Consider the following 18,459-nt stretch of genomic DNA (forward strand, 5'->3'; position numbering starts at 1 on the left):
GGTGAATCACTGTTGTAGCCCGGGCTGTATAAAAGCGGTCAGCCTGGGCAGCCCTGAGCATTCCCCAAATGGCCAGACAAAGTATGTCTTCCAACCCAGTGGGAGGCAGTGCCAACATCTCATCTTGGCTGGAGGACTCAGAAGTCAGTCATTGCTAGCCCCAGATGTGGGGATTAAAGCCATGCCTACTAGGCATGGAAACCCTTTGGGTGTCCCTTCCACTCACTTCTATCCGGCAGCATCTGTGAGCCAGGGTAAGTGTGGAGCACACGTTGTGGGAAACACAACACTCTCTAACTCCTCTGCGTACTTAAATTATGTGATCATTAATTTGCTAGTCAAGTTGGTTGCATTGAGGAAGAAAAGAATAGCACCTCTTTGGATGTGTCTGTGATGGTGTTTCCAGAGAGGAGCTGGGGGGGGGAGATTGCCCTAAATATGAGGACACCACACCACAGGCTGGGGGAGACTGGATGGAATTAAACAGGAAAAGGAAGACATCCATGAGGACAGCTCCCCTCCCTCTTTCTCCCTCTTTTCCCCTGGCCACCATTAGATAAGCAGCTCTGCTAAATACAGTCCTCAGAACCCCATGTGGTTCACATGGCTCCCGTGGCCTCCCTCAGGTTGGGATAACACCCTACTGGTAGCAGTGACTAACTCTATGGCCTTGGGAAATTACAAGTTTCCCTGTGCTGCAGTTTCTTCATCACAGGGTCCCAAGGAGTCATCTCAAGTTGGCTGGAAGGAGAATTCTAGGAGTACGTACTCCACGGTGAGTGATGATGACCATTGCCTTTGTTGTCACTAGAGGGCGCTAATGCTCAGCTGGGTGCTTATGGCTCCTAGGCTCCAGCCTGTGTTCTGGTGCCAAGACCAGAGGGCGTTCATCAGATGAATTCATTCTATGAAACCAGAAATAGCTACTCACAACCAGCTGGAGGTGCTGGGGAGGTAGGGGAGTAGAAGTGGGGTTTCCAAAAGCTGGTCCCCAGCAGCTGCAGGAGTGACAGATCCAGAAGTAGGAACAGGGCTTAGAGCCCCAGCGAGAGGTAGTGACACAACCTGGGGGAAGTCGAGAGGGAAAGAGTGAACTTGGATCAAGAAAACAGGTAGCTCCAGAGTTAGAAAGGGGCTTGGAGCGGCAGAGTCCCTTCTCAGTCCTGGACCTGAGATGCGAGTGGATTTGACTTGGAGCTCATGTTTAAGCTAAAGGCAGAGGGACCAGAGCTTGGGTTGGGATTGAGCTGCTCAGGCGGTTGGGGGAATGGCTTTAGGGGAGAGACAGCTAGACACAGAGAAATAACAAGGGGGTCAGGAGGAAAGGGGCACAGGGACAGAGTCCAGGCCCAGGGTGATGGTTTATTGTACCCAGATGGAACCATGCAGTTGTCACAGAGACAGTCGCTGTCACCTCCCCAGCCTGGCCGTGGCCACTGGGCTCATGGAGAGCGGGCTGCACACAGAGGCCTGCCTGCTGGATATCTAGCCCTGCTCCTCTGTGAAAGACCCACAGCTCAGTTAGGAGCTCTGGGCTTGATTGGGGTTGGCCACTTTGGCCATAAAGAGAATGATGTCTTTGTGGAAGATGTAGATCAGAAAAGGCCTGTCCAATCGCAAAATGATCGGGTTCAGCTTTGCAGACATAGGGACAAGTTTGAATCCTGTGGCGGCGGCAGCTTCTGTGCCCTCCTCTTTCACATCTAGCAGAGCATTGTGCATCACCTGTGGGGACGTCAGAGTGTTACTGGTGACAGCCAGGGGCGCAGGAGGAAGCAGCTGGCCCGCGTGCCACTAGGGGACGCCCCTGTGCCGAGCATCGCCCACTGGCTCCTCTCCGTGCCGTTCCTCCCACTAACTAGCCTCAGAGGCAGAAGAGATTTGCTCAGAGTCACAGAGGTGAAGATGAGGCGCCCTGACCTAGGTCTTCTGTGACTGAGCCCAGAAACTGCATTGCCCCTAAAGGTCACTGCTGTGAGGAGGGCGTCACGGGCTTCCTCTCAGCTGCCACCTTGAAGTGGCCACACCGGGGCTGGCCAGGGGCAGCACTCCTGCTCTGGTCTCTAGGGGGCGCTCCACTGTTTTGCGTGGGACAAGGCTTTGCACTTCGGGACCACTTTGGCACACCCTGCTTCTTCCCTGGGACCAGGGCTCAGGATGTGGATGGGGGCAGGGGCACATCGCAGGGTTGTGCTCCACTGTTCTCACTACTGTGCTTCTAGAAATGCAGTTAGAGGATCCCACCCTGCTTTCTTACACATGCGTGAAATATGTACTCTATTATCCTGGTCACTATCCCCTTTGAGCATTACTACTAAGCCGTTGGGTACTGGGTACTAGCCAAGAATTCTGGCCCAAAACAAGAGAAGGGGGAGGGGGAAGGCCTATGTCCCCACAGTGGAGTGTGCCTGGCACCTGTAGCTGTTCCAGCCCAAGGCCAGGCTCTTCTCCACGCTGGGCTTCTGGAGGGGGGAGGGGCGTGGCGTGGCTGGGACTAGCTTTACGGCAGGAGGAGGATCTGGGCAGTAGCCTGGTTCTCTCGGGGGTGGGTGTGCCCAGGGCAGGTGACTGGATATTGGGAAATGGAGGTGTGTGTACACATTCCAGACTCCCCCTCCCCAAATGTTCACGGGCCCATTCAAGCTCAGGCGTGGAGCTGACAGCTCACCTTGGTGACCTGTAGCTCGTGACATGTTGTGATCCCTGACAGGTTTGCCTTTCTGGAGAAAATTTCCCTGATGCCCAGCTGGGAAAGAATATCCTTCAGTTCATAGCTGTCCGAGATGGAAAACTTGGGCAGGGAGAGCTCATCTATGTCCCTGGAGAAGAAGAAATAAATACAGCTGAACACCACGTGTCTTAGCATCTCCATCTCCCAGCGCGGGCTAGGTGAGCTCCTACACCGTCACCTTCTCTCTCTGGAGAGAAGATCTCATCCGTTCCCTTTCTTGCATTGCTCTTCTTAGCTCACCCACTGTCTGGCAATACTCGTGAGCATCCGAATGTGCCAGGCAGTGTGCCAGCGTGGGGCTGGAGCCCTGCCCAAGCCTGCTCCAGGCCTTTGCGCAGCAGCAGAGGGGTATTCACTCTACCATGAACCCTGCAGTACCTCACAAGGGCAGGCATACAGCCGCCTGTCCCATAGACAACAGGAAGGCTTCTTGTAGGAGGCACCGGAGAGAGAGAGGAGGAGGAGCCTGGGCAGGGACCACAGTCAAGACATGAAGGTCCTGGCTGCAAACAAGGGGTCTGACTGAGCTGGAGATGGGCTGGAGCTCTGAACCCTTCCACCAAAGGTGTTTACGAGCCACCCCCTCCCTCCCTGAGTGCTGGGCCTGCTTGTGCTTGGATGCGTAGGCTGGGCGTGCCAGGCAGCAAGTTCTCAGGGCACAAGGTGGCATCTTCCATCACAAGGTGTGAGGTGTCACCCTCTGTCTCAAGTGCTCTGGTCAGCATCTGCCCGGCCTGAGGGCTGCTGAATTAGAGGAGGTTGTGTCTCCTATGGAGATGGGGGCGGTACCTCCTCACGTTCGTTGATTTACACAATGAGCACCACTGTGGGTGGGCACGTGCAGACGCAGCCCCCAGTGATCTGTACACTGGAGATGAAGAGAAGGGAGAGTCCAGAGGGAGAAAATGGAGGAGTGGGTGGGACCACAGGTCCTGGGGGCTCCCGGGAGTCAGGAGGGGCCCAGCTATCTGAGCAGGGGCTGGTTAATATAGAAGTAGGTCCTTGCCTTTTTGGTTTGTGAAGAGCCCTCCACATCCAATACAACATGGAATTCCAATCATCACCTTTTAAGGACCAGGATACAGTGCCATTCCCGCCTTCCTTTTCAGTGGGCAGTTAGACCACAGAGAATGGTGGCAGCCATGTCTCCTTGTGTCCCACTGCAGGGCCTGGGCCTAGAATGACTTCTCTGTCTTGCTTTCCTTCACTATTGGTTTGGCTCTATGGCCTGTCCTGGCTTAGATTTATCCAGGATTTGACTGCTACTCATACATTAGGGGTCCCTGCTGAAGTGCTGCCCCCATCAGCTCTGCCTGAGCCCCCTGGCTGGTCTCTCCTGTCCCATGATTGGCCCTACAGTCTGGTCTCCACCAAGTAACCAGGAGATATTCTTACAACGGCATCCAGATCCATCACTCCTGGAAAACCTCAGAGGAGGAAGGCCAGGGATTTGCAGGGGTCTCCATGGCTCTGCATAGCCCTGACCTCTCCTGCTGTCCCCTCACCTCCTGGACTGCAGCTATCCTGCAGAGGGTTAAACACAAACATGCTGGGCTTGCTGGCCTTAGAGGCCTTGGGCTGGCTGTTCCCTGATTTGGGATGGCTTTTCCAAGTGACTCTGTCACTTCCTATCACCTCTGACCTGAGGAATTTGAACATCACCTAGCAGCCATGCTATTTAACAACTACAAATTCCCTCCAGCTCCAGCTCCCCTGACCCTTGGACTTCCCTGTTCTCACCTAATTTACCAAATGCTTGACTGACTTATGACCGTCTATCTGTCTGTCTGTGTCTCTCTCTTCCCCCTCTCTTCTCTCAATTACAAGATAAACTACACAGCACAGGAAATCAGAAAATTTTGTGTTTTTGTCTCTAATATAATCTTAGGTTCTATATCTATGCCTGGTATATAAGTATTTAATTTTTGTGTGTACCAGTCCTGGGCTTCAACTCAGGGTCTAGGTGCTGACCCTGAGTTGTTTAGCTCAAGGTTATTGTTCTACCACTCAAGCCACAGCTCCATTTCCAACTTTTTGGTGGTTAATTAGAAATAATAATCTCATAGATTTTCTTGCCTGGGCTGATTTCGAATCTTGATCCTTAGATCTCAACCTCCGGAGTTGTCAGGATTACATGCATGAGCCACCAGTGCCCCGCTTAGTAGGGGCTTAATCACTCAGCTAGTGCAGAATTGAACTGAATGGGTCATAGGTGAATGTAACGGTTCACCCGTGCAAAGCTGATTCTTGGAGCCTGATTGGCTTCACCCTCAACTGGCGGAAGTGCTCTATCCCCTTCTACCTTTACCCACACATGTGTGTTGGGATTGCCTTGGAAATTGCTCCTGGACTTAGAATATGCTAGAAGCCATGAGAACCTCATCTCCTTGTCATTGACTAAGGAAGAAAAACCACCAGGTCAGGCAGCAGAGGGCAAAATAACCCCTGATTCCTCTGGTCCCTGTGTGACTTTCCTACCGCTGAGCATCAGGTATGGCTGACGCCCTGAGATGAGACACACGGAGTCCCTGCGAGCTGGGAATTGGGAAGCCAGGTTGGGGGAGGGGTGTGAACCCAGCCAGGTTGGGGGGAGGGGCATGAATGCAGCCAGGTTGGGGGGGAGGGGCGTGAACGCACTTGGGCTTCAGGTTCTTCTTCCACTTGCCCAGGATCTCTGGGAGCAGCTTAGCTTCCACCTTCTGCATTTTGCCCTGGTCGGGGAGGATGAAGAGTGCACTGGCGTTGCCTGTGTATTTCAGCTCCACCACCGTGCAGGACAGCTCCTTGTCCCGGAAGTAGGGCACAGTCAGGTCCTCAGCAGTCATCATAGGCACCTGCACCGATCGGGTCTTGCTCAAGTAGAACTTGGACTCGAAGGTATCACGGGGGTCAAAGGGTGTCTCCCACTTGGCTAAAGGCAAGCAATCGATCAGAGACCATGAGAGCGTTATCTCTGCCCAGCTTCAGAACTGTGATCACACTAGGCCATCCACAGCTACCCACAGTCTCTCCTAGGGAGGAGGCGTGGCTGGTTTTGGAGAAGTGCTTTGGCAAATGAAAAGGGTTAGGGAGACACCCACACATCTGGAATGGAAAGGGGGTTGTGAGAGCAAGACATGGTTATTTGTGCTAAATGAGAAGTCAGTAGGAATCGGAATCGGGAGTCCATGAAAAAGATGGGGGCTAGAGAAAGTAGGGGGGGTGGGGGAAGGGGTAGGACACCAAAAGTTGCTGGAGGCTGGGGAGAAGCGGGGAACCCCGGGTTCTTGATCATGAACAATGCCTAGAAAGTAATTATGAGTCACAGAAATTGCAGGATGTACACCTACCACCCCCGCAAACCTCACACCCCAAACCTCTTGCTCCCCTGCCAATGGCTTGTGGGGTTTGGTAGGAGCAGAAAGACAGAGACTGAGCTCTACCTGTAAGTTGGTGAGGTAAAGAGACCCCTGGCGTTCACTCCAGTCTTCGCCAGTCTTCGCTGGGCTGTGGGCCCAGGTAGGCCCCTGTCCTCTCTCCTAACTTGCATTTTTCTCTTGATGACTTACTGGTTTCTTGGCTGTAATCCGAGAACCTACCATCTCTCTGCTCTGGGCTATCTCAGGTCCAGCTTCAGACCCAACCCCAGACATATCACAGTGGGGTTGGGTTTCCCATCTCAACTTCTGGGCTCTCAACGTGGCTCCCTGATCTGTGGGAAATCAGATGGGTGTTGCTCCTGCGGGCTTAGAATGGCTGCGTCACAGGCACCGTGTACCCATAGCATGGCGGGGTCAGCTCCCGGCTTTCTCCCTCCTCCCCCCGTCAGTCATTCTGGCCCAGCACTTGGTCACAGGTGCTGTCCTTCAGGCCAAGGTTGTCCCTACACCCCTGATGGGTCGAGATTGGCATTGCTGGGTTCCTATCAGTGAGATCAGAAGCCAAGGACCCCAGACCATGGGGCCTGGTCCTCCCAGAGGCTCTTCCCCACGTGAGAAGAGCAAAGTTCTAGAACTTCAGGGTGGCTAAGGCTCCTTAAGGGCCTCCTTGTCTTTCCTCATGGAGATGGCCCCTCCACCCCCACCTGAGCCCTCGGGCTCAGCAGAGACAGGATCCCTCCCGCATGAGCCCCTCAGAGGTGTCCAGGTTATCCCGGGCAGGGGCTTTCCCGCCGTGTCCTGCTCTGTAGGAAACAGTGTGGATCTTGCTCACTCCAGAGGGATTTGCAAGGAGGGCTGGCGCCTGCTGTCCACTGGGCAAGTTTAGAGCAGAGTCTTGGTTAATGAGGCACCCCAAAGCTGTGTCTGGGAACCACAACCCCCATGAAGCAGACTGTGGGCTGGGTGCAGCCTGGGACCTGTGTCACCCCAGCCCCAGCACTTCCTCTCCAGGACGCACCCCAAGGGCTCAGAACTCTGTTTCCTCCCCACCCCAAGCCAAGTGCTCACCTTTTAAGAAGATGTAATTCACCAGAATCATGGCCGTCCTTGGGTCCAGGTTCCGGACCAGCTCTACGATCTTCCCCTGGGTCTCATTCCTGACGAAGTCATTGATGAGCTGCTCAGCATCTGCGGGCTGCTGGAAGTTGGTGGGGACTATCTGGGCCTCGTACAGAGTGTGTGCGTCTTCCAGGAATGCACCCAGCACCTCCAGCTGCTCTTGGATGAACATGGCGTTGCCCATGCTGAGCTGTAGCTGGTCGCTGGGCTGGTTGAGCATGTGCAGCAGGTGCTGGAAGCCCTGGTGGATCTCGGCCACACAGCTTTCTGGGAGGCCGAAGTTCAGGCCTTTCAGGATCTCTGCCAGGGTAGTTCCTTGGGCTCCCAGACCCAGGAAGGCCAAGTCAGTGAAGATGCTTAGGGGGGAGAAGATGATATTTTTACCAGGGTTCTTCAAGACCAACAGCTTGTAGAGTTGGGAGGCGAAGTTGGTGTTGCTAGAGGCAATGGTGCTGAGCATCTTCACCTGCTTGTCCTGGACTGGGATCTCCCTGTCCAGTGTGCCACGTGGGCGGCCCAGTGCAGCTACCAAGAGGCCCAGAGCTAGGACCAACGACATTCTCAGCATTCTGAAAAGCAAGAGTCCTTTAAGCCTGGGAGGACCAGCTGGTGCCCTGAGCAGTGACCTCCTAGGACCCCCCACTCTGCCTGGATTCTGTCCCTGTACCCACACTTGGCTGTGTGATCTCCCATGGAAAGTTCTAGAAGGTCTTGTACTCATTACTCAACACATCCTATATTTCTTTCTACCCCAGGAGGAAAGTGCTATAATTGCTATGTGTGTGTGTGTGTGTGTGTGTGTGTGTGTGTGTGTGTGTGTATGTGTGTGTGTGTGTGTGTATGTGTGTGTGTGTGTGTGTGTATGTGTGTGTGTGTGTGTGTGTGTGTGTGTGTGTGTGTGTGTAGGATCCTGGCATAGAGAGAGGGAAGGGGCTTGCCTAAGGTCACACAGCAAGCAAATGGAGTTGCTGGAGATGATAAAAACTTGTCTAATCAGAATGTCCTTTCCTGCTTCCTGCTGTGTGGCAGGCAGAGCCAGAGAAAAAGATTAGAAAGGAGGAAGTTGTTTTTGTTTTTATCCTTGCTGGCCCCAGACCAATCCAAGAGCACTGCAGCACTTCCCAGGAGCTCCATGACAGGTTATTGGCCTAGGCCAGGCCACGCCAGTGCCTAAATGTAGTGCAGATTGAGAGCGACACACAAGCCCGCTTGAGCCGGGCCTGGAGCCCTGATAGCCCCAGAAATGTTTGTTGGCATAAAGACCCAGGGACTATGGTTACATTCTTTCTAGCCCTGCTAGGTTTGCACATGGTCATTTATGTCCACCTTCAGCCAGGAAAGGCCTTCCGGTGAGGAGAGAGCAGAGCTGGGGGGAAGAGAGATCGGAGAACCCCTGTGGGCTTCAGATCCCACCTCACCTGTGCTCAGGTGACTTAAGAGATGAAGGTGAAGCCGGGTGCCGGTGGCTCACGCCTGTCATCCTAGCTACTCAGGAGGCTGAGATCTGAGGATCGAGGTTCAAAGCCAGCCCGGGCAGGAAAAGACTGTGAGACTCCTATCTCCAATAAACCACTAGAAAACTGGAAGTGGCACTGTGGCTCAAGTGGCAGAGCTGAAGAGCTGAGGGACAGTGCCCAGGCCCAGAGTTCAAGTCCCACGACCGACAAAAAACAAACAAAAAAAAACAAACAAAAAAAAACAAACAAAAGAGATGAAGGTGGCTCCCCAAGATGTTCCTAAGGGTCACCTCCTTCCACATAAGCCTGGAGCTGTATATAAGTGACCCGGGTCCGAGGCCTGTGGCTAGCAGAGATCCTTGCGGTCAGCCTTGGCCAGTTCTGTCCTGGCATTCAGAGGAGAAGGGAGGAGGGGAAAGCAAGGAGAGGGAAGAGATGCAGGGGGAGAGGAAGGGAGGGGAGAGAGAGAGGAAGGAGGGTGTGAGGAGAAAGGAGAAGGAAAAAGAGGAGGAAGAGTGCAGGAGGAATGGGGGAGAGGGAGGAGGGGAGAGAGAAAGAGGAGGAGAGGAGGAGGAGCAGGATGAGGGACGTGTCATCAGGAGGATGGGAGTCTTTTGGAGAAGCCAGGGGACAGTGGTGGCTTGGTTGTCTCTAGTGTTTGCTTCCTCTCACTCTGGTGCAACCATTGCTTTGGGAAAATGTTCAACAATAATATTTTGCTCTAAGTTAATTTCAGTTCTCCACACTGGAGGTCTGGCTCTTCATGGCTGGACGAGAAGCCTGGCTGAGAACGGCAGACCCCACCCCACTGAGGTATTACCCATGGAATCCCCCAAATCACCTTGGGGCTTTTGACCGCTGCCCTAAGATGCCCACTTCCACTATCCCCCTTCCGACAGAGGCCCTGGTGCCAGGCCTAGGCTAGGCAATTCCTCTCCCCTGTGGAGTCAGACACACAGAGTCCACAGGCAGCAGCATCCTGCCACCCGTACCCTTTGCACACATCGAGACACATCTCCAACCAAGTCCCAGAACTGTCCCCCGAGTCCCACCCTTGGGCCCTGGGCACAGTGCCTACACCTCCACCCTCCATACTTCCTGGGCTCTGGACCACAGCCAGCATCACCCACCACCCACCCACATCCTTCACTCCCACTGACAAGCCTGAATTACCTTCCCAGAGCCGCTGTCCAGAGCCGAGAGGATCATCCCCCTGGAATGAACCCCAATGGCTATTTATGCCTGTGAACAGCTCCTCCTCCTGCTTAGAAAATGTTGGCTGGGACACATCTGCGCTGTGTTCTGACCAGAAGTGGTCAGATGATCATTTCTTGTAACTTGGGTTAAAGAAATAAATCTGAGACAATCTTGTTACTGGAACCTCCTTACCCCCCTCCCTACAAACAACAATCACTAACTCCCCTGGGTCTCCTTCAGATGTTAGGAAAGGCTCATGGAGGCTCGTGGGAAAACCTTGTGCGCATGAAGAAGGACAGCAGAGATATGCAGCTCACATTTTGCTTGACTTATTTCCAAGTCACTTTTAAAAATTATCTGTGTTTGGGAGAAAAAAAAATCTGTGTTTGTGATGGAAGGCAGTGACATTGATCAAGATACACTGCGTTCATAAACAGATTTTTTTGTAAGTAAAAGCAGAAACAACTGTGTTTGTGAACCTCTGTGTGTGTATGTGTGTGTGCATGTGTGTGTGTGTGTGTGCCATGTCTCTCTATGTACATTTAGATACATTAGGGCATCCTTCCCCAGGAGTGGTGAGCCTCAGGGCTCTGCCCCCTGCAGATGTTCACTTAGAGTAGTGGGAGGCAGTGTTTCTAGAGAATGCTTGTTGGGAGCCCTAGTTCCCAGGCTCTCTTTGTCTTTGGCCTCCATCCTCTCCTGCCTCTTCGGCTGATTCACCCTCATTAACCTTGAATTTCAGGTCTCCCTTCATCTTAGGCCTGTCTCGGGCTCCTAACCAAACTCCCATCCATGATAGCTACTGAGAAAGCTGAGTGGAACCCTCCCCCCCCCTCCCCCCCGCCCAGGCTCCACACAAAGTCAGGTCTGGAAACCTCTGGATTAGTAGAGAGCTGATAGTTTGGGCCTGAGGTGGTTTGGGTTGAATCCCAAGGCTGCTACTCACTACCTATGTGACCTCCGACAAATCACCTCAAGTCCCGGCTTTCCCTATGTGTAAGAGGCAAGATGATGGGAAGTAGAGTCGGGTGTTGCTCAGAAACATTCAGAGAAATGTGATTCTGGATGTTTACCCAGTTGTATAAGCACTGTGGAGTGTACTTTCAGAGACACAGACCAGGTCGGGTATCAGTGGTTCACTCTCTAATCCTAGTTACTTACGAAGCTGAGATCTAAAATTGTGGTTTGAGGCTAACCCAGGCAAGAAAGTCTGTAAGACTCTCAATTAACCAGCAAAAAAATGTGGAGCTGTGGCTCAAGTGGTAGAGTGCTAAACTTGAGTGAAAAAGCTAAGCAACAGTGCCCAGATCCTGAATTCAATACACTCTAGCTAGCCCAGTTATACACACACACATTGAGTTTGGCTCCATCCCTCTTTGAATAACTATTTATGTTCTTTGGGTCTCCAATCCAAATATTGTCACTGTTGAATACGTATTTAATTACGTTAGTTAGTTGAATCAAGGATGGAGCCCAGAGACCCTCGCGTGCTAAAGTGGATTGCTATTGTGGCTTCACTTTGTCACGAAGCTTCTGTCCCATTTCTCTGCCATCCCTAGAAACTCTTTTTTTTTTTTTTTCTTTGGTCCAGTCGTGGGGCCTGAACTCTGGGCCTGGGCGCTGTCCCTCAGCTCTTCAGCTCAAGGCTAGCGCTCTACCACTTGAGCCACAGCACCACTTCTGGCTTTTTTCTTTTTGCTTATGTGGTGCTGAGGAATCGAACCCAGGGCCTCAGGCATGCAAGGCAAGCGCTCTACCACTGAGCCAACTTCCCAGCCCCATCCCTAGAAACTCTTGTCCTGAATGTTCTACCTGCGTCTTGTGTACAGGGTGCTGTCTGACACCGTCCTTCCCTGGGAATTTGCTGGAAAGCAAAACAAAGGCCATCTAAGAGCACCTGCTGGAACCCTCCAGAACCAGCTCCTCCACTTACAACAGGGGATGTTAGGCTCATAACCACCACCAACAACAAAAAGGAGGCTTCTTTGCATTGTGTTGGACTTGCTGAATGGCTTTTAGTAATGGAAAGAGTATGTCAGGAGGACTAGAGAATTGTTTTTTGGGATTGAATTACAAAGACTGAGACTGCCTGCTTTGTATTCTCTATTTCACACTCATTTTCGTTTGCTTGTTCTCACTTTCTCTCCCTCCGTCCTCCCCACCCCTTCGCCCTACTTTCTCCTGGAAGTCAATTGGATCAGCCCTCTGAGTAGGCCCACAGAGATTTCCCATCCCATGAGTGAGCTTGGATGGGGCACCTTTGGTCCTGGCCAACAATCTGACTACAGACTCAGAGCCAGAGCCACTCAACTCAGCCCCTCTTGGATTCCTGACTCTATGAGACAACATGTGTTTATTCTTTCAAGCTGTGAGTTTGGGTGGTTTGTTTTCTGGCAGTTCATGACTCACGCAGATGTACACCACCCTTTCTCTTGGCTCCTTGTATCAGAGAGAAAGATGGTAAGAAGAAAAATTGGAAGATTTTAGAAGAGAATCAGGCAATGTCCTAGCACAACCACTGGGTGGATGGGAGTCCCCGTTTCCTCTCCTTGTGCAAACTGGCTTTCCTTCCCTCATCCCTCAGAGGCCCCAGGGCTTTGATTGCGGTCATGGCTTAAGAGCCGTACCATCTTCCTGCTGAAATGGGCTCCATCGGTTGCTCTTTCTTCTCTAGGGGGGAGAAGTCAAAAACTCAGAAGGTTACTGGCCAAAAGTGATCCCACACCCAAATAGGAGTTGGGATTGAAAACCTCCAATCTACTAGCTCACCCTCTCTAGCAAGCACAACCCAATCCTGGCTGACCTGGGGCCAGCATGTCTGACGCAGCAGCCCCTGAGTTTCAGTTCCTTGCAGAGGTCACCTGTGGGGAGGTCGAGGCTGAATGATGCCAGCTCTGAGGCTGTGAGGACTTGCAGCCTGGTGGTCATGGTGGCACACATTGTGCTTCTCTGCTTTCAGGGATTTCACTGGGCTTTGGCATCAGGGGCGAGGGGCGTGCTTGGTGATCCTTTGTGACATCGTCCACCTCCCAGGTCTGGAAGCGCTGCAGCTACTTTGTGTTTCAAGGTCTCTGGCAACCATGGGTCTGAGCCAGGGTTTTGACACAGTCTCCTGGGCAGCTCCCCCGAGTGGCCCCTTGCAGTGTGCATGCACTAAACAGTTATACAGAGCTAGCCCTGCCCCTGCCTGCCTCCTATGTGTTCCCCATCTGTAACCCGTGCCTCTTCCCTGTGTTACCTGACTCCCTTCGACCTTCCCCCTGTGTGGGAGCTCCCTGCCTCCCTGAAACTCCCTCCCGTCTGTCTCTGCTAGCCACACTCATCCTTGCCGCAAACCCTGTCCCTGCAGCAATGAACTCTAAGCTCCCACACTCCTGTACTGGCCCCTACCATGGTGGCAGAAAATGAGTCCTTTCAGTCACTTTCTGACCTCTCTGAGACCCAAGAAGCCCTCATGGGAAGACCCCACTCTTCTCTAGAGCTGGGATTCTGACCCCCCTCTCTCACAATGCTCCTAGATCAGAGCTCTCCCAGCAGACCCTAGGTGCCTCCACTAAATCCAGGGCCAGCAACTCTGCACGCATGGTGTACCTCACACAAGACCGTCTCGGGCAAGCCGAAGTCTGATATAATCACGCGTGGATAAGGCCCTGTGAACCGTGAGCTGTGCATCACCAGCAGCAGGGCTCCCCAGACCTTCCTCATGGAAGCCACCCTCTTCTACGTCACCTGACTGTCAGGCTGGAGATCCTGTACCCGTGGTTCTGTGACTGTCCCTCCTCACCACGGGGAAGGCTGTGTGCTCTGGGTCATCAGGATGGAGGCTTCAAGCCCATCTCTGCTCCCCAAAGCCATACTTGCCAGATTTGACAACTCCTCACTAATAGCCAAATGTGTGCACACTTCAGGGGGAGGAGGTCTTGTGTGTGGTCAGTTCACCTACCTGCAGAGTGGCCACTCCCTGGGAGTCCCTGGACTCCAGTGTGGAATGGCCACACACACACACACACACACACACACACACACACACACACACACACACACTATGACTAGTAGAGAATGAGAATCTCTGTGTATTCAAATGCACACCCTCACTTCATATTGATTCCTGGGATCAGGGCAGGAACATAGATGTATTTTGGAGGGATGTGGATGTTGAGGATGGAACCCAGGACCTTGTACCCAGGGCAAGTCCTCTGCCCAAAGCTACATTACCCTACCTATGCATTTGCTAAAACTGACTTCAGTTAGTGGCACGAAGGGGTTTCATTTTGACAAGTCCATGTAGGTATAGGATACTTCCCAATCATCCTCCCTAGTTAATTTTATTAGAATATTTTATTTGCATGTGAGGTTATTTTGATGGAAACTGTTCTCCTAATATCTCTTTTGTCCTGTTCATTGTCGATATACATAAAAGCTGGTGTGTGTGTGTGTGTGTGTGTGTGTGTGCGCGCGCGCAAGCACGCACACTTGTCCTAGGAATCGAACTCATGACCTAGGAACTCCCCATAAGCTTATGTGCTCAAAGCTATTACTCTACCACTTGCAGCACATCTCCACTTCTGGCATTGTTTTTGGTGATTAATTAGAAATCAGACACTCATGGACTTTCCTATCTGGGCTGTCTTTGAACCACAATCCTCAGATCTCAGTTTCCTGAGTCACTAGGATTATAGTCATGAGGCACCGGTAACCAACTATGGTCTATTTAGTGTTTTAGTAATGAGATAATCAAATAAGAATGCATATATTTTCTTAAAGATAAGCAAAGAAACTAAGTAACATAACAACAAAAGGGTAAGATATAAGTTTATAAAAGCATACAAATATTTTGGCAGATTTTAAAAATGTAGACTCAGTGACAGACATCTATGTTATTTTCTCTATTTGTACTAGATAATTTGTACAATAGAAAGGACAATATTAACTTCAGAATCAGGAAAACAGCCTTTTCTTGTCCCTTACAATAGTTATTGTCATTAGCAAATGATACGACTTTATTTTTTTTGGGTCTGGTTGTGGGGCCTGAACTCTGGGCCTGGGCGCTGTCCCCCAGCAATTCAGCTCAAGGCTAGCGCTCTACCACTTGAGCCACAGTGCCACTTCCGCCTTTTTTCTTTTTGCTTATGTGGTGCTGAGAAATCGAACAAAGAGCTTCATGCATGCAAGGTAAGCGCTCTACCACTGAGCCACCTTCCCAGCTCTTTGATGCGACTGTTTTTCCATTGAACCTCATTTTCTACATTTCTACATTGAACCTTCATTTTCAACATCTTCCTTTTTGCTTTTACCATTCTGTTCTCATGTCAGTTCAGTTTTCTTTCCTTCAGCTATTTGTTTGTAATAATCACTATTGGATAATAAATGGAAAATTTAGCAACCCCCCCCCCAACAAACAAAAACAAAACAAAAACCCAAACCCAAACCCTCTTGAACCTGGCTAGATGTAGATTTCTTAAGAGTTGGGATTTTCTTTTTTGTTTTTACTCTATTGAATGTTTCCTATGCCTTTAGCTACCATCTCTTCACCTTTATGAATGCCCGTAAGGTGTAATTTGTTCTTTTGAGTTTCTCGCAAATTCCACTTAAATTTCTTTCATCTTTTCCCTTGTATTTTATTTGTTTTCTATTGTATCTGTTCTATCTTCAAGCCTGAAATTCTGTCTTCCATATCATCTTTTATGCTGGAGAAGCTTTCCTCTTTGATTGTTTGATTTTCCTATTTAGGGTTTCTGTCTCTTTGTTGCCATATATCACTTCATTAATCTGTTCATCTATGTTTTCTTGACTTCTTTTAGCTGCTATGCAAATTCTCTCTGAACTCATTTCACTGTTTATCTGAATTGACTTGGAATTCATTAAGCTTTTTATCTGTGTTTTCATTGAATCTATTTCTTTGTGTTGTTTGTGTTCAGGTCACTGCTGGTATATTTCCTCTTTTCTTTCACTGAACTTTCTTATCAACTTTTTTTGGCCTCAGTATATTGTGTTTCTTCTCCACCAGCATTTCCATGTTTTCTCATAATTTCTTATGTTTTTTGTGTTGGGGTTTACTTATGTGTGGGCCTCTATATTCTCACAGGGCTGCTATTTGCTGACCTGATGAACAGTTTCTGGCCACATGTGTTTGGGTAAAATTCAACTCTAATCATTTTCCCATTTCAAAACCCAACAAAATATTTACATATAGTAAAATGCTTTGGGCGACTTCAGTCAAGCAGTTACGTCAAATGCACTGGGGGCTGGGTTTTTGTGTTGTACTATGAGGCCCTGGTCAGATCAGGGAGGGTGAGAAAGAGAGGAGTAAGGAAGGTAGAGAGAGCAGGGATGGGGAGTGAGGGATGAGGGCACTACTGTACTCACCTGTTGGTACATAGTTTACTTGATGCGGAGAAGGGTGGTGAAGTCAGGAGTATTAGAAATAGCTTGGCATGTTGAGGTGTTGCACAGGAATAAAGACACCAACTCCAAAGGAACTCAAGTTTAGTTCTGCAGAAGGGTGTGCATCAGCCAAAAAATCTGGCCAGCAAGCGCAAAGAGCAGGCAGGCTGCTCCCTTTTTATCCCCAACCCAGCAGGCCCCGCCCCTCTGCTCACATGGGCTGAGCTCAGGTTCACAATCGGTGAAGGGATGTGGCTTAATTAACAGTAAGGAATGAGAAGTCAAGGAGCTTCTAATAGAATGTCTTACTGTAAGTGCAGAGAAAAGGATGTATGTAACTAAAATGTAATGAACGAGGGCCAAGCCACCTGGCAAAGCAGGAACTTCTCAGAAAAACAGTTCTCTCAAGATTAGCTTCTTTTCCAACTTGAAAGAAGCTTTTCTCACAGGAGTTACAAGAGTACAGAAAACAGATGAGTACTTGTGTAAGGAAGGGTGAAGCAGGGTAGACTATTACTAGCAGAAAAGAGATAAGGGAAACAAAAGAAAAGAAGATGAAAACAAATATAAAATGTGAGGGTAAGTTTGGTTGCCAGCTGGGGTCATCAAAAAGGACCAGTTCAGCCGGGCACCAGTGGCTCACGCCTGTAATCCTAGCTACTCAGGAGGCTGAGATCTAAGGATTGCAATTCAAAGCCAGCCTGGGCAGGAAAGACCGTGAAACTCTTATCTCCAATAAATCACCAGAAAACTGGAAGTGGCACTGTGGCTCAAGTGTTAGAGCGCTAGCCTTGAGCTGAAGAGCTGAGGGACAGCGCCCAGGCCCAGAGTTCAAGGCCCAGGACTGACAAAAAAAACAACCAAAGGACCAGCTCGCCCAGGCCCAGTCTGTTCTGTGATCTCATTTGCAGAGGATGAGCTCCTCTACAGGCCAGCCACATCTGCTGCCTACTGTCCCTCAGCTCCCTGCACAGGCACCTCCTGATTCGCCTCTTCCTCAGCTGAGCCAATGTATGCAAATACAGTTCAGAGTAAGTGCCAGGCACTAAGGACTTGGCCTCTAGGTGTGGCCTGTGTCATTACCCTCACTGCCTCCTAGCACACCGCCCGCTGTCTCAACTGAGAAGAGTGAGTGAGTCTCCATTTTGTACTGCTTCTCCATCCTGCTTCTCCACCCCGTCCCACCTCGGGACTTTTGTTTTCTTAACCTTTATCTCTCAAGTCTTGACTTCAACATTCCTCTGACTGCCAAAAGCCTGGGGACCCTTTCCAGTTAAGGGACTCTCTTCTCCACTTGGATTCCCAAGTTACTGTTATCTATTCCTTTCCTGAATATCTTTTTCTTTTGGAAAATTTTATTTTAAAATCGCCCTTTCTTTTTTCTTTTCTCTTCTCTTCTCTTTTCTTCTCTTCTCTTCTCTTTCTTTCTTTCTTTCTTTCTTTCTTTCTTTCTTTCTTTCTTTCTTTCTTTCTTTCTTTCTTGTCAGTCATGGGGCTTGAACTTTGGGCTTGGGCGCTGTCCATGAGCTCTTCAGCTTAAGGCGAGTGCTCTACCTCTTGAGCCACCACACCACTTTTGGTTTTCTAGTGGTTTCTTGGAGATAAGAGTCTCATGGAGTTTCCTGCCTGGGCTGGCTTTGAACTGTGATCCTCAGATCTCAGCCTCCTGAGTAGCTAGGATTACAGGCGTGAGCCACTGGCCGGCTCGCCCTTTTTATTTTGAGACCAGTTTTAGGACATACAGAGACTCCGTGCAGCACAGTCAGCCCCCCTCCATGCTCCTCCCAGCTCCCTAGTGTATATGTACACATCTCCTGTTCTCATAGTGTTGTTTGTTTAAACCAAGACCTGCATACCAGTGCAACCTTGTCTGAGAAAATGAACTCTATGCATCTGATATCTTGATAAGATAAAATCGAACACAGAAATCCACAACAGAAAGAGCATCGGAGGACACGAGTAGGGAAGGCTGTCTATAAGCAGAGGAGCGAGGCCCAAGGAAGAGCCAGCCCTAACTTAATCTTGGCTGTGAGTGGATTCCTTTCTGTGGCTGTGGCGCTTTGCCGTGGCAACCTTGGAAGCAGATTTGGTGCCTAAGCACAAGACTCCAGGGGTTATGTAGGTTGCTCCATGGACAAGGTCAGTCCTGGGAATGTGTGGATGAGACCTTGGAGAAGATGCTGAGAGCACCCCCTAGAGGGCTGAGCAGAGG

The 18,459-nt window shown here is 50.4% G+C and overlaps 1 protein-coding gene across 1 annotated transcript; it reads right to left on the reverse strand.

Moving 5' to 3' along the window:
• Positions 1-1,314: 1,314 nt before the first annotated feature.
• Positions 1,315-9,939, reverse strand: Serpina3 (serpin family A member 3). Its single transcript, XM_069997647.1, has 5 exons — positions 9,840-9,939; positions 7,159-7,778; positions 5,369-5,642; positions 2,669-2,819; positions 1,315-1,725 (listed from the first exon to the last, which is right to left on the reverse strand). The coding sequence occupies exons 2-5, from the start codon at positions 7,775-7,777 to the stop codon at positions 1,522-1,524; spliced, it is 1,248 nt and encodes a 415-aa protein (XP_069853748.1). The 5' UTR covers position 7,778; positions 9,840-9,939; the 3' UTR covers positions 1,315-1,521.
• Positions 9,940-18,459: the final 8,520 nt, after the last annotated feature.

The sequence above is a fragment of the Dipodomys merriami genome, unplaced genomic scaffold (genome assembly GCF_024711535.1).
Source record: "Dipodomys merriami isolate MVZ:Mamm:240054 unplaced genomic scaffold, mDipMer1.0.p SCAF_50, whole genome shotgun sequence".
NCBI lineage: Eukaryota > Metazoa > Chordata > Mammalia > Rodentia > Heteromyidae > Dipodomys > Dipodomys merriami.